This window comes from Peromyscus maniculatus, chromosome 1, assembly GCF_049852395.1.
Source record: "Peromyscus maniculatus bairdii isolate BWxNUB_F1_BW_parent chromosome 1, HU_Pman_BW_mat_3.1, whole genome shotgun sequence".
Lineage (NCBI taxonomy): Eukaryota > Metazoa > Chordata > Mammalia > Rodentia > Cricetidae > Peromyscus > Peromyscus maniculatus.
Genome location: NC_134852.1, coordinates 110,562,501 through 110,581,860, shown reverse-complemented (window position 1 = coordinate 110,581,860; position 19,360 = coordinate 110,562,501). Strand labels below are relative to the sequence as shown.

The window sequence follows — 19,360 nt, the reverse complement described above, 5'->3', positions numbered from 1 at the left end:
TCCATAATAGAATATGAATGATGGCCTCTCTCTACTCAGGGCAAGCGGACTCTCTAATTGCAATACTTTTTTGTGAGTCTGACTGAGACATGTCCTCTCACAGAGAAAGCCTACCTTCAGATGAAGTCAGCACAGAGGCAAGCGAAGCTGTGTGCAGGTGTCTAAGAGCAGGTGACAGGCACCCTAATAGACGTTGCATATGCGACCAAGGAAAAGAAAGACACCCAGAACCCTGACACATCCTGTCCCCAATGCCCAGCACACAAATCCTGCAGATTCATTTTTAGGACTTTCCAGATTAATAGGGCCCTTTCTGCTGTGGGATGTTCTGTATGTCAAATGTGTTGCTCTGATTGGTTAATAAATAAAACACTGGTTGGCCAATAGCCAGGCAGGAAGTATAGGCGGGACAAGGAGAGAGGAGAATGCTGGGAAGTGGAAGGCTGAGGCAGAGAGACACTGCCAGCTGCCACCATGACAAGCGAGATGTAAGGTACTGGTAAGCCACGAGCCACATGGCAAAGTATAGACTAATAGAAATGGGTTAATTTAAGATAGAAGAACTAGATAACAAGAAGCCTGCCACGGCCATACAGTTTGTAAGCAATATAAGTCTCTGTGTGTTTACTTGGTTGGGTCTGAGTGGATGCAGGACTGGAGGGTGAGAGAGATTTGTCCTGACTGTGGGCCAGCCAGAAAAACTCCAGCTACACCTTTCCCTTTCCTTTTAAAAACGATCATTTTTAATGTGTATGGTTGCTTTGTCTGTCCACCACATGTATGCTGTGCCCATGGAGGCCAGAAGAGGGCATTGATCCTATGGAACTGGAGTTACAAATGATTGTGAGCTGCCTTGCGGGTGTTGAGAACTAACCCAGGTCCTTGATGCAAGAGCAACATGGTGCTTTTAACTGTTGAATCAACTCTTCACTCCTCCTTTTTCTTTTGTACAGGAGACAAGGTCTCACTGTGTAACCCAGGTTGACCTTGAACTCCCATGATCCTCCTGTCTCAACCTCTTACATACTGATATTATAGGCACATGATACCACTAATGGTTCATTTTTCTCAGTTAGTTTGAACTGCATTTGTGAAACCCAGTTTGAAAACAAAATAATCCTAACTAATGAAACCCTAAATCCAATGATCACTATTATCCCGAACCCCTGGAGTAACTAACAAACTGCCTCACCACTGTCACTGTCCCCTTATCTTTCACCATGGTAATGATCACCATCAGGAGGACTGTCACCATCAATATCTCTATTGGTCAACATCAACTGACTACAGATTATAGGGAAGCACCAGATTCTTGTCTAGCTGCTGCAGATCAGAGATGAGATCATAGCCCCTGCTCTGAGAGTGCTCCTGGCCCTCATGGAGAGGTCAGATGTACCAGCCATCTATCCACCTTCTGTAAAGACACATGTTTAGGTTGCCCAGGTCACAACAGACAAGTCAGGTACTAGACTAACTAGGAAGACCTTCAGTTTGCCTGATGCTTAGAAAAGAGGGGAAATGGGATAGGAGCTGGGCCTTGGAATATGATCAGCCTATATGAGAAGCCATGATGATGACTGCAGCTTCTGCCTCTAGAGTCAGAAAAACTTGACGCAAATCTTGGCTCTGTTGAGAAACTAGTTTTGTAAACTTGGGGAAGCTATTTGACTTGTCTCTACCTCATTTTGGGGATACTAGGGTTCCTGCAGTTGTGAACTTCCTGGAGCACAGAGCTGAGGCAGGAAGGTGCAGGACCCAGGGGAAGATTGCTAATGAATAAAGCAAGCTAAAGCTGGTGGGAACAGCACAGTTGTCCACTTTCCTACAAGTCCTGCGTTGACAGGTCCACAGCTGCAAAAAGAAATGTGAGAAAAGCTTTCTATCAGAGTAAGGACCTTTCTGGGAAAACAGTAAAGCTGATCTGTGTCTGAAGCAGTTGTGCTGTTGAGTCAGAACGCTGTCCGGGGAAAGAACCCAGCCAGGGCAGGACAGAACTATCCAGGAGTAAAGCTTTCTTTTCTGTCAGAGAAAGCACCTCTTTGAGAAAAGCTTTGTTTCAACTGACTCCCTATGAGATGAGGGAGTGTAGCCCTAAGCATTATTGCCTCTGGCATAAGCTCTGTCCTGAGAACCCAGACAAGCAAACACAACCCACTGGGGGACTGGGCCAGGTGAAGGCCTGATGATGCAAAGCACCTGTCCTAATGGGAGTGTAGAGATGGCAAAAACGTCCCTTGTTAGATTTTCAGTCTGTACGCAAACCACACAGACCCCGAAAACAGAAACGGACTAAAAATCCCTACCTTCAGGAACAGGGAAAGCCGCCACTGTAGTGTCGGAAACTGTTTCTGGGGCAGAGGGGATAAACTGAGACCAAACGGGATACTGTCAGGGAGAAAGATTAAAGAAACAGAGGGGACAGATTCCTCCCCAGAAAATGCATGACCTGACAGAGCTGCTAGAGTTTGAGGCAGATACAGGGGGAGGGAAAAAAAAAAAAAACCCTACCTCCAAAGGCAGCTAGCAGAGGAACAGAGCCACAGACAGATACCTGAAGCTCTGTATCTGGGGGGCGGGGGCGGGGGAGGAACAAGCAAAACGAGATAGATCAGTGGGAGAAAATCTCTCTGAGGGAGCTATGAAAAGCTCTGTTGTAAATGCTTTTGTTTTTCACTGACTGGCTAAGGCAAGCACAAGCCCCGAGGAAAGTTGCTATCAGAAATTGCCCACCTCAAGGCACACTAACAAGGCAGGTGTGGTTCTGATTTGGGGGCCAGTGTCAAATGAAGCAGAGACACCTGTTGAAGCCAGCTGAGGAGAGAATAGAAATCTCCCAATGTGCAACAGCTGAAAATGTAAAATGCTTGTTCAAATCTCCCATTGCAAAAGCAAAAAACTTTGTTCAAACCTCCCAGGCAAGAATTTGTAAGCAAGTCTAGTAAAAGAGAACCAGTTGGCTCTCAGACACAAAAAGAACTATGGGAAATGACTGATATAAGGGAAATGATATAAAGGACTGATATAAGGGACTGATATTATTATGGACTGATATAAGGGAAATGCATTCTGGGAAATGTAGTTTTTCCGCTAAAGACAGCGACATTGTCCTGAAACACTTTTGTCAGCTCGAAAATACGTTCATGGTAAACTTAAAATACAGCCTTTAAAAAGAATAAGGAGGAAAATTGTCTAAGGGTTTAAGTGTCAGTTCCAATGAAAAATTGAAAGGATACGGAACTAGGTGCTTTGCGGTTTGGGGCTCCCTTAGTAAAATGCCTTATTTACCCTAATAGCTGTGAAAAGTTTTTACGGTAGCTGGATGACAAAAAGCTACCTTTAAGAGCAAACAAGCCACTTTAAAATCCTTAAGAAAGCAAGAGAAAGCAGTTTATACACTGAACGTTGTCTTAGATATGAAGAAACTTATGTTGAAATTAAAAAAGTTCTTTGCCTTTTGAACAAACTGCCTGCAATGAGTAATTCCTTTGCAAATCTAATAAGGATACAAGGAAACAGACATTCAAAAAGGAAATGACTGCTTTATAGATGGGAAACAAACTTCAGAAAATCTGTCTTACAAAAGAGTTGCTTCACATGAAAGTTCCTTATAAAAAAATCAAAGCTAAATATTACAGCTACTAATAACATCAGGAGTTAAAGCTAATGAAATGAAAATACTAAATCCTGAAAATGCTTTTTCTCAAAGTAAGCTAATGAAGGATAGTTTCATGAAAGTACATCTATGTTCTTGACTCCTTTGAATAGTAACAGTTTTGGTGAAAATATTGGAACTAACAACAATCAAGTCAAATTGTTTCAACAAATTCAAAGACGCTACTCACAAAAGAAAGCTGCCATGCTTTGTGGGCCATATTAGAGCTCACTCTAATCTTCCTGGTCCTTTAGCTGAGGGTAATGCAATGGTTGATAAGTTAACAAAGATTAGTAGCATTATCCCAAGTGGAAATGGCTCAACAGTTGCATGCTCTTTGTCATCAAAATAGCAAAAGTTTAAAAAAGCAATTCAATCTCACCAAAGAAGCAGCTCATCAAATAGTTAAACGATGTGGGATATGTCCAAAATATTTTCTTATCCCTCACTTAGGGGTAAACCCTTGAGGTCTTCTTCCCAATCCTCTATGGCATATGGATGTTACTCATATTGCAGAATTTGGCAAATTAAGATATGTACATGACACTTATTCAGAATTTTTAATGGCTAGTGCACAACCTGGGGAAGCTACAAAACATGTAATTATGCACTGCTTGAAGTGTTTTTCGTATATGAATTTACCAAAAACTGTTAAAACTGATAATGGTTCTGGATATAGTAGTAAGGCATTTCAACAATTTTGTACCCAGTGGGAAATTGTACATAAAACAGGTATTCCTTATAATCCTCAGGGAACAAGGTATTGTAGAAAGGGCTCATAACAGTCTTAAAATACAACTTCAAAAAATAAAAATAAAAAAGGAAGAGATTTACCCTCAATTGCCACATAATGCATTAAATCATGCTCTTTTTGTTCTGAACTTTTTGAATATGGATGTCTATGAACAGTCTGCTGCAGATAGATTTTGGCACAGTGGCATCCAAGCGACTTTTGCTCAGGTGAAATGGAAATCCCTGCTCAGGATTATGGAAGGGTCCCAATCCTGTGTTAATATGGGGTTGAGCACAAGTTTGTTTTTTCACAAGAGGAGAATGAAGCTTGGTGGTTACTGGAGCATTTGTAAGAAGCATGGAACTAAGAAAAGTCAGCTACAATGATGTTCCTATAAAGGAACCAGAATGAAAGTGGCTCGATTAGTATTTCTGAGTTTTGTCACTGGTTTAATGCAAACAGTGAGGAATAAGAGTTCGGAGCTGTGCCACTTTTGGCTTTACTAGCTCCTTTAGAAAAATATATTACCTAATAGCTGTGCAGTATTTGGTGAAGAGCTTTACAGCAGCTAAATACGGTAATTTCACCCTCAGCGTGAAGTGAAGTTTTTCAGTAGAACAAGCCAAAAGTACTGCTGTAATAGAAACGTTTGTCTGAATTGAAGCACTTAGGGGAGCTATTATGAATTTGGGTGAAGGGACAGCCTCTAGTTAAAAACTGTTTACCGCTGACAGTGCATCTCTGCCAGTCCAGAATGGCTGAGAGAACTGGCAACTTTGGAGTGTGGCTTCATCCTGGGAAGGTTACAGTCCCCTAGCAACAACTATCACAATTCTGTAACAACACTCACTAAATCCCAGTGCTTTATAGCAAAGCTGACTATAAACTCTAAACTTTAGAAATGATGTACGTACTTCCTGTCTAGTTAAGAGAATCTTTCTAATAGAGATAGTGATAATAATTAAGAGTAAGAAATAGAAAAAGAAGAAAACAAGATATGTGAGTTTGTAAAAATTCTGTCTTGTTAGATCTGTGTTAAGAAATCTTTAGGTGTTTGCTAAGTTAAATATATGCTAATGGTAGCCCTATATAAGTTTGTAAAATAGATCTATAGAGTTCCTTTAAGAATATAAGCTTGTGCCCGGCGGCAGCGGCCGCCAGGGACACACAGGCTCCGCGGCAGCCGGCAGAGACATACAGGTCTGGCGGCGGCTGGCAGGGACATACAGGCCCAGCGGCGGCCCGCAGAGGTAGACAGGCCCGGCGGCGAAGACAAGCAGACGCAGGTAGGCCAGTGGCAGCGGCCAGCAGAGGTAGACTGGCCCGGCAGAGGCAGGCAGGCCCAGAGTGGAGGCAGGCAGGCACAGCAGGCGGCGGCCGAAACACAGTCGCAATAAAGACCAGAAACAGAGCTATTACCTGCTGAAGAGCTAGTGAAAACAAACTCTTAATCAAAAGCTTGGAACAGGGACACCTCTAACCCCAACACCCGGAGAAGAAGCTATCTCCGTGGGACAGAACCAGAACAAATCTGAACACTCCGTCTGAGGACAACCCAGGGCCCAGCTGCTGATCCTGAGAAACCCAACAACTTGGAGGTGTTGGTGAGACTACCCGGCTCAGCTGAAACCCATCTGGGAGAGGATTCAGATCCCTACAGTTTGAAGTCTGAAGAAACAAGATCAGCTGAGGAGTTGACGAATGAACAAAATGTGACCTGGGAACACAGAAGAAGGCGCTGCCCAGCCACCAAACCAGATCACCAGAATCATAAGTACATACTTCACCGACTGAGATCAGCTGCTCCTGAAGAAACAGCCCAATAGCACCAATTTAACCAAGAACTCCAACTGAACCAAGACTAAAAATTAGAACAAGAGAGGTACTCTCAGACACAGACACCACCTGCACCGAACAGAGGAAGAGATGAGTAGACGCCAGTGCAAAAATATAGGCAACAACATAAAGACCTATATGGCAACATCAGAACGTAGTGATTCTACACCTGCAAGACCTGAACATACCAAGACAGAAGAAACAGAAGAAATCAACCTTAAGAATGACTTTAAGAAGATGCTAGAGGCCCTTAAAGAAGAAATAAAACATTCCCTTAAAGAGGAAATGAAAAACTCCCTTAAAGAGGAAATAAAAACTTCCCTTAAAGAGGAAATGAAAAACTCCTTTAAAGAGGAAATAAAAAAACTCCCTTAAAGAAATGGAAGAAAAAAAACAAACAAAAAATGGGAAGAAATCAAACAAAGCCAAGAAAAAGCAATTAAACAGATGAAAGAAACATTCCAAGATCTGAAAAATGAATTTGAGGCAATAAAGAAAACACATGCTGAGGGAATGCTGGGAATAGAAATCCTGACTAAATGAACAGGAACTACAGAAACAAGCATAACCAACCGATTGCAAGAGATGGAACAGAGAATCTCTGACACTGAAGACACAATAGAGAAAATAGATTCGTCAGTCAAAGAAAACACTAAAGACAAAAAAGTCATAACACAAAACGTCCAGGAAATTTGGGACACCATGAAAAGACCAAACCTAAGAATAATAGGGATAGAAGAAGGAGAAGAATACCAACTCAAAGGCACAGAAAATATATTCAACAAAATCATAGAAGAAAACTTTCCAAACCTAAAGAAAGAAATACCTATGAAGATACAAGAAGCTTACAGAACACCGAATAGGCTAGATCCAAAAAAAAAAAAAAAAGTCCCCTCGCCACAAAATAATCAAAACACTAAACACAGAAAATAAAGAAAAAAATATTAAGAGGCGCAAAGGAAAAAGACCAAGTAACATATAAAGGCAAACCCATCAGAATAACACCAGACTTCTCAATAGAGACTGTGAAAGCTGGAAGGTCATGGACAAATCTTATGCAGACACTAAGAGACCACGGATGACAACCCAGACTATTATACCCAGCAAAACTCTCAATCACCATAGGCGGAGTAAACAAAATATTCCAGGATAAAACCAGATTTAATCAATACCTGTCCACAAACCCAGCCATACAGAAAGCACTAGAAGGGAAAATCCAACCCAAAGAAGCTAAACACATCCATGAAAAATCAAGCAATAGATAATCCCACACCAACATACACCAAAGAAGGACAACACAACACAACCACAAAAAATAACAGGAATTAACAATCACTGGTCATTAATATCCATCAATATCAATGGTCTCAACTCACCTATAAAAAGACACAGGCTAACAGAATGGATATCCATCAATATCAATGGTCTCAACTCACCTATAAAAAGACACAGGCTAACAGAATGGATAAGAAAACAGGACCCATCCATCTGATGCATATAAGAAACACACCTTAACTTCAAAGACAGACACTACCTCCGAGTAAAGGGCTGGGAAAAGGCTTTCCAAGCAAATGGACCTATGAAACAAGCTGGTGTAGCTATCCTAATATCTAATAAAATAGACTTCAAACTAAAATCAATCAAAAGAGATCAGGATGGACATTACATATTTATCAAGGGAAAAATCCACCAAGATGAAGTCTCGATTCTAAACATTTATGCTCCAAATACAAAAGCACCCACATTTATAAAAGAAACACTACTAAAGTTTAAAATGCACATCAAACCCCACACATTAGTAGTGGGAGAATTTAACACACCACTCTCACCAAAAGACAGATCTACCAGACTGAAACTTAACAAAGAAATAAAGGACCTAACAGATGTTATGACTCAAATGGACTTAATAGATATCTACAGAACATTCCATCCTAACACAAAAGAATATACCTTCTTCTCAGCACCCCATGGAACCTTCTCAAAAATTGACCACATGCTTGGACACAAAACAAATCTCAACAGATACAAAAAAATTGGAATAACCTCCTGTATCTTATCAGACCACCATGCCTTAAAGTTAGACCTCAACAACAACAAAAATTATAGAAAACCCACAAACTCATGGAAACTGAATAATGCCCACCTGAAATATCAATGGGTCAAGGAAGAAATAAAGAAAGAAATTAAAGATTTCCTAGAATTCAATGAAAATGAAAGTACAACATACCCAAACTTATGGGACACTATGAAAGCAGTGCTAAGAGGAAAATTCATAGCTCTAAATGCACACATAAAGAAGATGGAGCAATCCCATACCAATGAATTAACAGCACAACTGAAAGCTCTAGAACAAAAAGAAACAAACTCACCCAGGAGAAATAGACGCCAGGAAATAATCAAATTGAGGGCTGAAATCAACAAAATAGAAAACAAGAGAACAATACAAAAAAATCAATGAAACAAAGAGTTGGTTCTTTGAAAAAATCAACAAGATAGACAAACCCCTAGCCAAATTAACCAAAAGGAAAAGAGAGAGCACCCAAATTAACAAAATCAGAAATGAAAAGGGAGACATAACAACAGACGAGGAAATCCAGAGAATCATAATATCATACTTCAAAAACCTGTACTCCACAAAAATGGAAAACCAGGAAGAAATGGACAATTTTCTGGATAAATACCACATACCAAAATTAAATCAAGACCAGATAAACCATTTAAATAGACCAATAACCCCTAAAGAAATAGAAACAGTTATCAAAAGTCTCCCAACCAAAAAAAAGCCCAGGACCAAATGGTTTCAGTGCAGAATTCTACCAGACTTTCAAAGAAGAACTAATACCGATACCCTTCAAAGTGTTCCCCACAATAGAAACAGAAGGAACACTACCAAACTCTTTTTATGAGGCTACAATTACCCTGATACCCAAACCACACAAAGATGCAACAAAGAAAGAGAACTACAGACTAATCTCCCTCATGAACATTGATGCAAAAATACTCAACAAAATATTGGCAAACCGAATCCAAGAATACATCAAAACAATTATCCATCACGACTAAGTAGGATTCATCCCAGGGATGCAAGGATGGTTCAACATACAAAAATCAGTCAATGTAATACACCATATAAACAAACTGAAAGAAAAAAACCACATGATCATCTCCTTAGATGCTGAAAAAGCCAAAATCCAACACCCCTTCATGATAAAGGTCTTAGAAAGATCAGGAATACAAGGAACATTTCTAAACATAATAAAAGCAATTTATAGCAAGTCAACAGCAAACATCAAATTAAACGGAGAGAAACTCAAAGCGATACCACTAAAGACAAGGCTGTCCACTCTCCCCATATTTATTCAATATAGTACTAGAAGTTCTAGCTAGAGCAATAAGACAACAAAAGGAGATCAAAGGGATACAAATTGGCAAGGAAGAAGTCAAACTTTCACTATTTGCAGATGATATGATAGTATACATAAGTGACCCCAAAAACTCTACCAGGGAACTCCTACAGCTGATAAACTCCTTCAGTAAAGTGGCAGAATACAAGATCAACTAAAAAAAAAATCAGTAGCCCTCCTATACGCAAATGATAAAAGGGCTGAGAAAGAAGTCAGAGAAACATCACCCTTTACAATAGCCACAAATAATATAAAATACCTTGGGATAACACTAACTAAACAAGTGAAGGACCTTTTTGATAAGAACTTTAAATCTCTAAAGAAAGAAATTGAAGAAGATATTAGAAAATGGAAGGATCTCCCATGCTCATGGATAGGTGGGATTAACACAGTAAAAATGGCAATCTTACCAAAAGCAATCTACAGATTCAATGCAATCCCCATCAAAATCCCAACACTATTCTTCACAGACTTGGAAAGAAAAACACTCAACTTCATATGGAAAAACAAAAGACCCAGGATAGCTAAAAGAATCCTATACGATAAAGCAACCTTTGGAGGCATCACCATCCCTGACCTCAAACTCTACTATAGAGCTATAGTAATAAAAACAGCTTGGTACTGGTATAAAAACTGACATACGGACCAATGGAATCGAATTGAAGACCCTGACATTAATCCATGCACATATGAACACCTGGTTTTTGACAAAGGAGCCAAAACTATACAATGGAAAAAAGAAAGTATCTTCAACAAATGGTGCTGGCATAACTGGAAGTCAATATGTAAAAGATTACAAATAGATCCATATCTGTCACCATGCACAAAACTCAAGTCCAAGTGGATCAAAGACCTGAACATAAATCTAAACTTAATAGAAAAGAAAGTAGGAAGCACTCTTGAACGCATTGGCACTGGAGACCATTTCCTAAATAAAACACCAACAGTACAGACCCTGAGCACAACAATTAATAAATGGGACCTCTCAAAATTGAGAAACTTTTGCAGGGCAAAAGACACAGTCAATAAGACAAAAAGACAGCCAACAGAATGGGAAAAGATCTTCACCAACCCCACATCTGACAGAGGATTGATCTCCACAGTATATAAAGAACTCAAGAAACTAGACATCAAAATACTGAACAGTCCAATTAAAAAATGGGCTAAAGAGCTAAACAGAGAATTCACAAAACAAGAATCACAAATGGCTGAAAGACATTTAAAGAAATGCTCAACATCCTTAATCATCAGAGAAATGCAAATCAAAACGACTCTGAGATACCACCTTACACCTGTCAGAATGGTTATGATCAAAAACACCAATGACAACCAATGTTGGAGAGGATGTGGAGCAAAGGAGTCTACCAGGTTGATCTCAGTCCTCAGGGGAGGCTTTGCCCTGGAGGAGCTGGGAATGGGGGGTGGGCTGAGGTAAGGGGAGGGGGTAGGAGGGGGTAGAACAGGTGAACCCGTGGCTGATATGTAGAACTGAATGGTATTGTAAAATAAAATAAAAGGGGAAAAAAAGAATATAAGCTTGCAAGAAGTATCCAAGGTAGTCTTAAGACATGTAGTAATAAGCTTGTAAGATGCTAGTTGTAAATATAAGTTTAAATAAGAAATAAGATGGAATGAATATAAGAAGTATATAAGACGTAATAAGAAATATATTTGCTAAAGTAGTTCTAAAGTTTCCTTAAAGAGTATAAATAAGTAGATATTAATGTTATATGTGAGTTTGAAAAAATGTGTAAATGTTGAGTGTGAGTTTATGCTTAAGCACATGTTATATGTGAGTTTGTGAAAGTGTAAATATTGTGTGTGAATCTATGCTTAATGTATATGGTAAAAGAACCTGAGACACAGAAGGAAGTGTCCTAGTAGACTGCAAAGTAGTCAGTCTGAGCGGTTTTCAAAAGTTCCAGAAGCCACTAAGAAGCTAAGAATGGTGGATGCCAGAACCAGCACAACAAGGAATCCGCAGCTGAGATCTGTGGAAAATCAACGCAACACAGAAAAACCTGAGCTAACAGCAAAAACAGTGCAGTTTAAAATATTACTATAACTAAAAATGACTCTGGCTTGAGAATAAGTTGCAGAGATGCTTGTTTGAACTAAAATTGTTAACTGCAAAAAGTTTTGGTTGTAAAATGTCTCTTCATATTTGGAAGTGAAAGTCTGATACCAGAATTTACTTTTCTGAACTTTTTGAACTTAAAATGAGATAAAACTACAGAAAGATTTTGGTTATGAATTTCTTCATATTTGGAAGGCTAGTACCAGAATTTATCATTTCAATTTGAGGACTTAAGAAATGAAATGAACAATAGAGAATTCATTGCAATGGGACAATTTTGAGTTTATTTATAGTAATGACCTAGGAACTGTTTGCTGGAATTGGGTTAAAAATGGAACTGTTTAAATGAAGAAATTTATTTCTACCTAGAATCAAGATGCAGTTTTGTGTATGCATATATGCTTTATTAATTGGTGATTCGTGAATTGTTTTGTGGAACTGTTTATGTAAAAATGGAATTACTTATGGAACTGGTTTTGTGCTACAAATGGAACTGTTTAAACAGAAGTTTGGGTTTTATAACTAGGCTTGAGATTTTGCTAAAAAAATTATAAAGAAAAGGGAGAGTTAATATTCCTTAGTCTACTTAATTTAAAAAGTATTTCCTTTGAGTGTATTAATGTCATGTTTTGTTAGTAAGAAATGCAAATGGGGTATACTAAGAGACTACTTTTAAAGTGTAAAGAGTTTTATTAAGAAACTGCTTTTCTGCACCCAAATGAATTGTGCCTTTATGTCATTCTAAGAAAAGGGTGTTTTGCAGTCCTAAGTTACCACAAATGCACAAATTAAAGTTTAAAATAGATTGAAATTTAAAAAAAAAAAAAAAAAAAAAAGAAACTGCTTTTGGACGTTTTGCTAAAAGTTTTCAAAGTGTTAATGATTAGATTGAAAATATTGCTTTTCAATATGGGTTTGTAGGAATTGTATAAGTTTGGGTTTTTTCTAACTAGGTTTGAGATTGTTTTAAAAAATTATAAAGAAGAGGAGGAGTTATGAGTGAATTAAGGTTGAATGTATGTTTTCAGAAATTATGTTTAACTTATTGATATTAATGCACCCTGGTTTTGTGGAGTTAAGGAAATATTTAAGTTTGATGTGAATATATCGAAGTTTTTCCTATGTTCTGTTAGCAAGAAAATTTCAAATGATTAAGAGTTAAAGTTGTAAGATGGAGAAAATTGTTAACTATATATAGCACCATATATGCTAATTCAAATGGTTCTGTTAAGAGTTTGCGCCGGGCGTGGTGGCGCACGCCTTTAATCCCAGCACTCGGGAGGCAGAGCCAGGCGGATCTTTGTGAGTTCGAGGCCAGCCTGGGCTACCAAGTGAGCTCCAGGAAAGGCGCAAAGCTACGCAGAGAAACCCTGTCTCGAAAAACCAAAAAAAAAAAAAAAAAAAAAGAGTTTGCTTTGTGTTGTAAGATTGGGAGAATTGTAACTGTGTAGCAATATTTATGTTAACCTGTTAATGGTAATGATGAAGCTAAGGGATTCTTTAAGTTTGTAGTCGCCTCAAGAGTTATTGGTTTAGAAAGGGCTTGAGGCAGCTAAGACTGCTGTAGTCACCTTGGACCTAATTCAAAAAAGAAATGCCATCTATATCATCCTCTACTCCCATATTGGGAGGTGTAACAGCTATGGAGATTGCTGTAGGCCATTAATAATTAGTTAGTTTTTATATATTAAGAAAGGGGGACCTGTGGGAGCCCGTTTTTGGGTTCCTCGTGGCTTTACCCAGCATGTCCGCATAAAGGATGATTAGGACCACGGGCCTGAGTGCAGGTGTCTGAGATGGTCTGCACTTGGCTGTGCTGGGGGGGGGGGGGGAGGTCTTTTGCTCCACCCCTTGGTGTCTCTATAAAAACCCTGGGGCAGAGACAGTCAGGGCCCATTGGAAAAGGTTCCAGGTCCTCTCGAGACTGTTCTGTATTTTCTGTTTCTCTCCACAAGATTCTCCGCAATAAATCCTTCTATCTAATATTTCCTGCTGCTCACACTGAAGAAAACTCTGGGGAGCTGTGGGGTTGGTGGGTAAACGCCCCACATCAGCTCTAATTTCTCTTAATAGCACACAGGAAAGCATCCATTTGGGCCTTTCCTGGGAGGATGAATAGGCAGCATTCACCCTTTGGGCACTCAAAGCCTGACTTTACAGAATTTCCAAGAAGAGTTGCTCTGAACTATTCCTTTGATGTCAGGACTCAGGCTTCTGAGGGGACACACAGAATGAACTCACGGGTGTAGAACTTACTGTTCTGCGACAGCCATGTTGGGTGGCAGAGAGGTGAGCCCGTTGCCTGTGAGGAGCAGCACACGGAGATGCGGCAGAATCCCCAGATCACAGATGGCCTCCTCGGTCAGGCTGTTGAAGGAAAGGTCCAGGAACTGCCATGCAAAACAAAGAAGGGACAGGAGAAGCAACGTGTGACAACGAGGCCCAAACACAGGGGAGCTGGCTATGCCCCTCCTCACTTCCTGGAAACCGCATCATCACCTGTGGGAGTCAGGCTCATGCTCTTTCATCTCTGCCTCCCTGTGGTGCTGCTCAGACTCCTCCCCGCCCCTTGCCAATCCCACCAGTCACCCTCTTTATGTTCCCACTAGAAGGATGTCCTTCTCTGGGCATGGGAATCTTAGCCCCAGAAGGCCATCTCAAAGCTGCTTCCTTATAACATATTCCCCAAACCTCAGCCAGGTGAGCTATCTCCCTCGTCTGGCTTTGTAAGCCGTGTCTAAACTAGCCCAGGATACTTGTCCACGTCTGCAGGGTCTTGAGATAGCTGGAGATGTACAAGAAACAGGAGTGCCATGTACTCTGTCTGGCACACAGTGGAGGAGTGGATGGGATCGTAAGGCCCTTTGAGGTCAGAGGCCAAGTCACGGTAGTGCTGCAGCCTTATGAGCACAGGCCCTGACATAAAGCAGATACACCACCCCCATCCTGAAGGCTTATTTTGTCCCTGCCCTCTGGCAGCTCCCAGCTTTCTTGGGCTGCAAGCTACCACTGTCCATCCGTTAATAAGGATGCTGCCAGGCTCCGAGAAGCTGCTTTTGTGTGGTTGGTGGTTAACAGAGACTCACAACTGATCCAGTGCGGAGACTAAGCGGCTGTGGAGTGCTTGGCCTTAACGGGACACCTGCATCCTCTCCTTCAAGGCCCAGGGACCATCGCAGAGGAGGGTAGCAAGGGTTTAAGAGGCTGGAGAGGAATGTTGTAAAACTGTCGTCTGGGTGTGACGTGCCTGGTGCACGCATGACCTCACTGCGGCTGTGGTGACCATCAACATTTCATCGTGGAAGGAGAAAGGGCTCATGGGGCCCGCCCTCCTCGGAAGGACTACTGGTAGTTAATAACGGCAGGGGAAGGGTGTCACTTCCTTCCGTGGTGATAAGTTGTCCGTGTCCTGGTAAATAACCTCCCACCTACGCTCATGTAGGCAGCCCAGAGGGTCACACACAGGTCATAAAGACAGAAGGGGGTCTTGGGAAGACGGGTTTCAGCAGGAGAGGAAGAGGGATGAAACAGGTACTAGGTGGAGAGGATTAAAATTCATTGTATACATACAGGAAACTGCCAGAAGATAGCAACTAAGTCAATTTAAAAGAGAAGGAAGTGATACCACTAGGATAGACGTCTAGACACACCCCACAAGCCACAAAGGCAGCAACGGCCAGGCCTGCCAGGATGCCAGCACAGGCTCCCCACAGCGGCAGCATCTGAGCCACCCTCAGACAAGACTGCTAAAGGCAGAGTGCTGGAGTGAGAGGCACAGGTCGGAAGCAGGAGCCATCTTGCCGGTTCCGAGAACTGTAAAAGGTCTGGGTGTCAGTGAAGCTTATGGTATAGGAGAGGATGGATAAGAGTGGCCAGGATGTGAAAAGTTCCAAGCACCAACAGGAAAGAGAGCGCTTAAGGTGCACAGAGCAGAGTCATCTCACTTGGCTGGAACAAGGAGAGGGGAAGGCCTGGAAATAGGTTCTGAAAAGCACACGTGAAGACGGGGAAGTCCTTGTCTCTAATACTCACATGTGGACTGCCAAGACATAATGGATTTTATCTGCCTCCTTTGTGTCTCTCATGGTCCCTCTGTCCTATTCCTCATACAGCAGCCAGAACACATTTTCTAAAATACAACTCTGACCACAACATGCTCCAGCTTAAAACTCCATGATCCTATAAGACAGTTTCAGCTCCTTAGCAAGGTCTGGCCGGAGCCCCTCTTCAGGCTCACACAGCACTACCCACCCTCAACTCTCACTCTCCATCCCATCCACATTTGAACTGGTTCACCAGTATTCAAGCTCAGGAGTCAGCAAACCACAGCCAACAAGCCAAATCCAGCCTGATGCTCGTTTGTGGCCAATGAGCTAAGAATGATCTTTACACTTAAAAATAAAAACAAGGGGCCAGGTTAGGTGGTGCACGCCTTTAATCCCAGTGCTCGGGAGGCAGAAGCAGGCGGATCTATGTGAGTTGAGGCCAGCCTGGGCTACAGAGTAAGTTTAGGAGAGCTAGCATTACACAGACACACCCTGTCTCAGATAGATAGATGATAGATAGATGATAGATAGATAGATATAAATGAGAGAGAGAGAGAGAGAGAGAGAGAGAGAGAGAGAGAGAGAGAGAGAGAGAGAGAGAGAGCTCCATGTGGCAATTATGAGAAATTCACATTTAAACATCATGCTTGTTTGCCCCCATTCTGTCTACAGTTCTTTCCTTCTACAGAAGCATGCATGACTTGTTATGACAGTCCTAATTATTATGAAGAGATGGAATCAAAGTTTAATATACTTAATTTCTTGTCTTTTACAGAAAAAAAACAAAAACAAACTGTGGACCTCTATTCTACTGCGTTGGCTATTTAATGTTGGATCCAGATTTGCTTTCCATGAGGGTAGCTCAAGAAATAAATATTTGTAGCATCATAGTTCACAGAATTTTAGAGCCAGCTCAGATTTTACAAAGGAGGAAACTTGAACCTCAAGCCAAGATGCCAGCAAAGGGCTGGCAGGAAAGACTAGAGTAAAGCTTCCGGCTGCTGGGGCAGAGGTCCTGCTGGGCAGTTTTCAGATTTGTAAACAGGGAATCAAATCATGACAAAGTTAACTTCTCCAGAACTGACTATGGAGGAATGAATTCTACTCTGGGCTGCTCCCCTTGGGACAGGCTCGCTGACAACCAAGGACAGAGACTCTTGGCCTGGCTGCTGTATCTGCTGAGTCACACTGAGTTTTATTACACATTAAAGTATTCATTACTGTGAGATGCAAATTCAGGATATTTGACATGTTTATCTTTTTTCCTAGGGAGCCCTTGCAAATCACAGAGAGACAAGAACAAATGACTGGTCCAGAGATTTCCTTTTCTCATTTATATTCTGCATTCTAAAATGAGTCTGTTTTCTTTTGTTGACAAATTCTTTTGACTAATACCAGGTCTGAAGGATAAATAATCTTCATCAGATGCAATCAAATTATAAAGTAGGGCACGTACAAAATCAATCATGGTGAACATTAGATCCCAAGCTAGCCATTCAGAGCCAAAGCCTGTGATCACATCCCCCTGGATGGCTCCTGGCACTTTGGAGTGTTTGGGATATCTGGAAGGAGGAAGACAGGATTTATGGCCCAATATGCAATTCTCGGGAGTTCAGTGACTGTTCTCTGAAAAAGTCCAATAATAATGGGAGTCCATAGGGGGCACCTGGGTTTGAAGGCCAGAGAAATGGCTCCCTGGATCTCTAGTGTCTAGGATCATCAGCACCAAGATATAATACAGAAAGATGCTTTAAGATAGCTCCAAGCTGTATTAGTTACTTACTTTGGGTTTTATTGGACTTTGTGAGTTTGTCTAATGAATAAGTCTGAGGACCAACTCATGTCCCAAGTCAGAGCAAGTCGACTTAAAACCATGAGAAAGGTCAGCATTGCATTCAGCTCAGGATGTTTTCAGAATGTGAGGAGACACTGTCTGTCTTGGGAAGATGCCCATTATGTTAAAGTGTTTCCAGACTCTGGCGTATAAAGGCCATCAACTCCTTGAAAAAGTCAGTCTCTCTGAGACAAGTTAAGTGAGGCACACATGAAGCATGACTGACCTCTGATGTTTGCAGATTTTAGCTACCAAAGCTTACAGCATGTAGATATGCTGCTAAGGCATGGATGGAAATGCTTTCCTGTAAGGCCAGCATGAAGGGTGGGGTTCATTACTCAGGGAGAGAGTGAGGTTGGCCAGGTGGCTGAGTCCTTCTTCTGGCACTGTTCTCTAGTCCATATCTACAGTGACTCTCAATTAGTGACAAGAACTTCATTCCCCCGTAAAAAGTGGCCTCTAGTCTATCAAAGTCACAAGTGGTAATAAAGTGTAAAGATATGCAAACCAAATTTTCAATCCCAAGGTTCTGAGGATAATTAGAGATGTGCATGTGCCTAGAATATACTATTGAGTTCACAGGAGCCCCATTTTGTCTGTCCTCATCTCTAGGTCTATAGAATAGATGTATAGCCTATATTACCCCACTGGGACCAACCTAGGCTACTGAGGTCAGGTGTGTTTTGGTATTGGTTCACAATGTCTCTGTCTTACTGCTCCTGGCTCTTAACCCACAGCTCTTCAAACACCTAAGGAGATACATCTCCTATGAAACTCCTCCTCCTATGATACTAATACTATCACCACCACCACCACCACCACCACCACCACCACCACCACCACCACCCTCTCCAGAGGCCATCCGTGAAGAGTCTAGCAGTGAAAGCCCGGAGAACCCTTCCCCAAAGTTACAATCTTGAAGACTCCTATACTAATTCCTTACAGACTAACAGGTAGGATCAAAAACTCCCTACCTCCAACTTACTTCCAATGTCTTGAAGTCTCCATATTTCACATAAATCATCTTGATGCCGTTGAATGCAAGCTCCAGTTCCTTTAGGGCTGGAAATGTGTGAAAAGCATCTACATGGGAACAGAAAGAGAGAATCTTGAGCTTATATAGGCATACAGAGAAAGATGCTAATAATGACCATTCACTGAGCTTCCACAGGGGGACGGGTGAGTGCTGTGGACAACGCTTTATGTATCACTTTATGCATCAGGCCTCTAAATCTCTAACCATAGGGCTAGAAAGATGGCTTGGGGGTTAAGAGGATTGACTGCTCTTGCAGAGGACCAGAGTTTAGTTCCCAGCAGCCACACTGCTGCTACTCCAGCTGCCTGTTACTCCAGCTCCAGTGGTTCCAATGGCCTCTCTCCTGTCCTCTATGGACCTGCAGTCATGTACACACACACACACACACACACACACACATACACACACGTGTACACACACACACACACACACACACGTACACACACGTACACACGTGTACACACACACACGTACACACACGTGTACACACGTGTACACACACGTACACACACATGTACACACGTGTACACACACACGTGTACACACACGTACACATACACGTGTACACACACACGTGTACACACACACACGTGTACACACACGTGTACACACACACACACCGCTTTTAGAAAATTTTAAATCTCTAATCACATTCACTAATAGGAATTATGATTTTCATTCTATGGCTGAGGAGGCCCAGGCAGACAAATTGACATGTTAGAAACAGGATTGCTAGTAAGTG

General features: G+C 41.4%; 1 protein-coding gene across 2 annotated transcripts in view; it reads right to left on the bottom strand.

The window, feature by feature from the left end:
- Xrra1 (X-ray radiation resistance associated 1) overlaps positions 1–19,360 on the bottom strand; it is a 75,521-nt gene that overhangs the window by 29,968 nt on the left and 26,193 nt on the right. For both annotated transcript variants that reach the window (XM_006982155.4, XM_042279776.2), the window contains 2 exons: positions 18,568–18,665; positions 13,959–14,092 (listed from right to left, as the gene is read on the bottom strand). In XM_006982155.4, the coding sequence (XP_006982217.1) occupies positions 13,959–14,092; positions 18,568–18,665 (232 nt within the window). The remainder of the gene's footprint in view (positions 1–13,958; positions 14,093–18,567; positions 18,666–19,360) is intronic.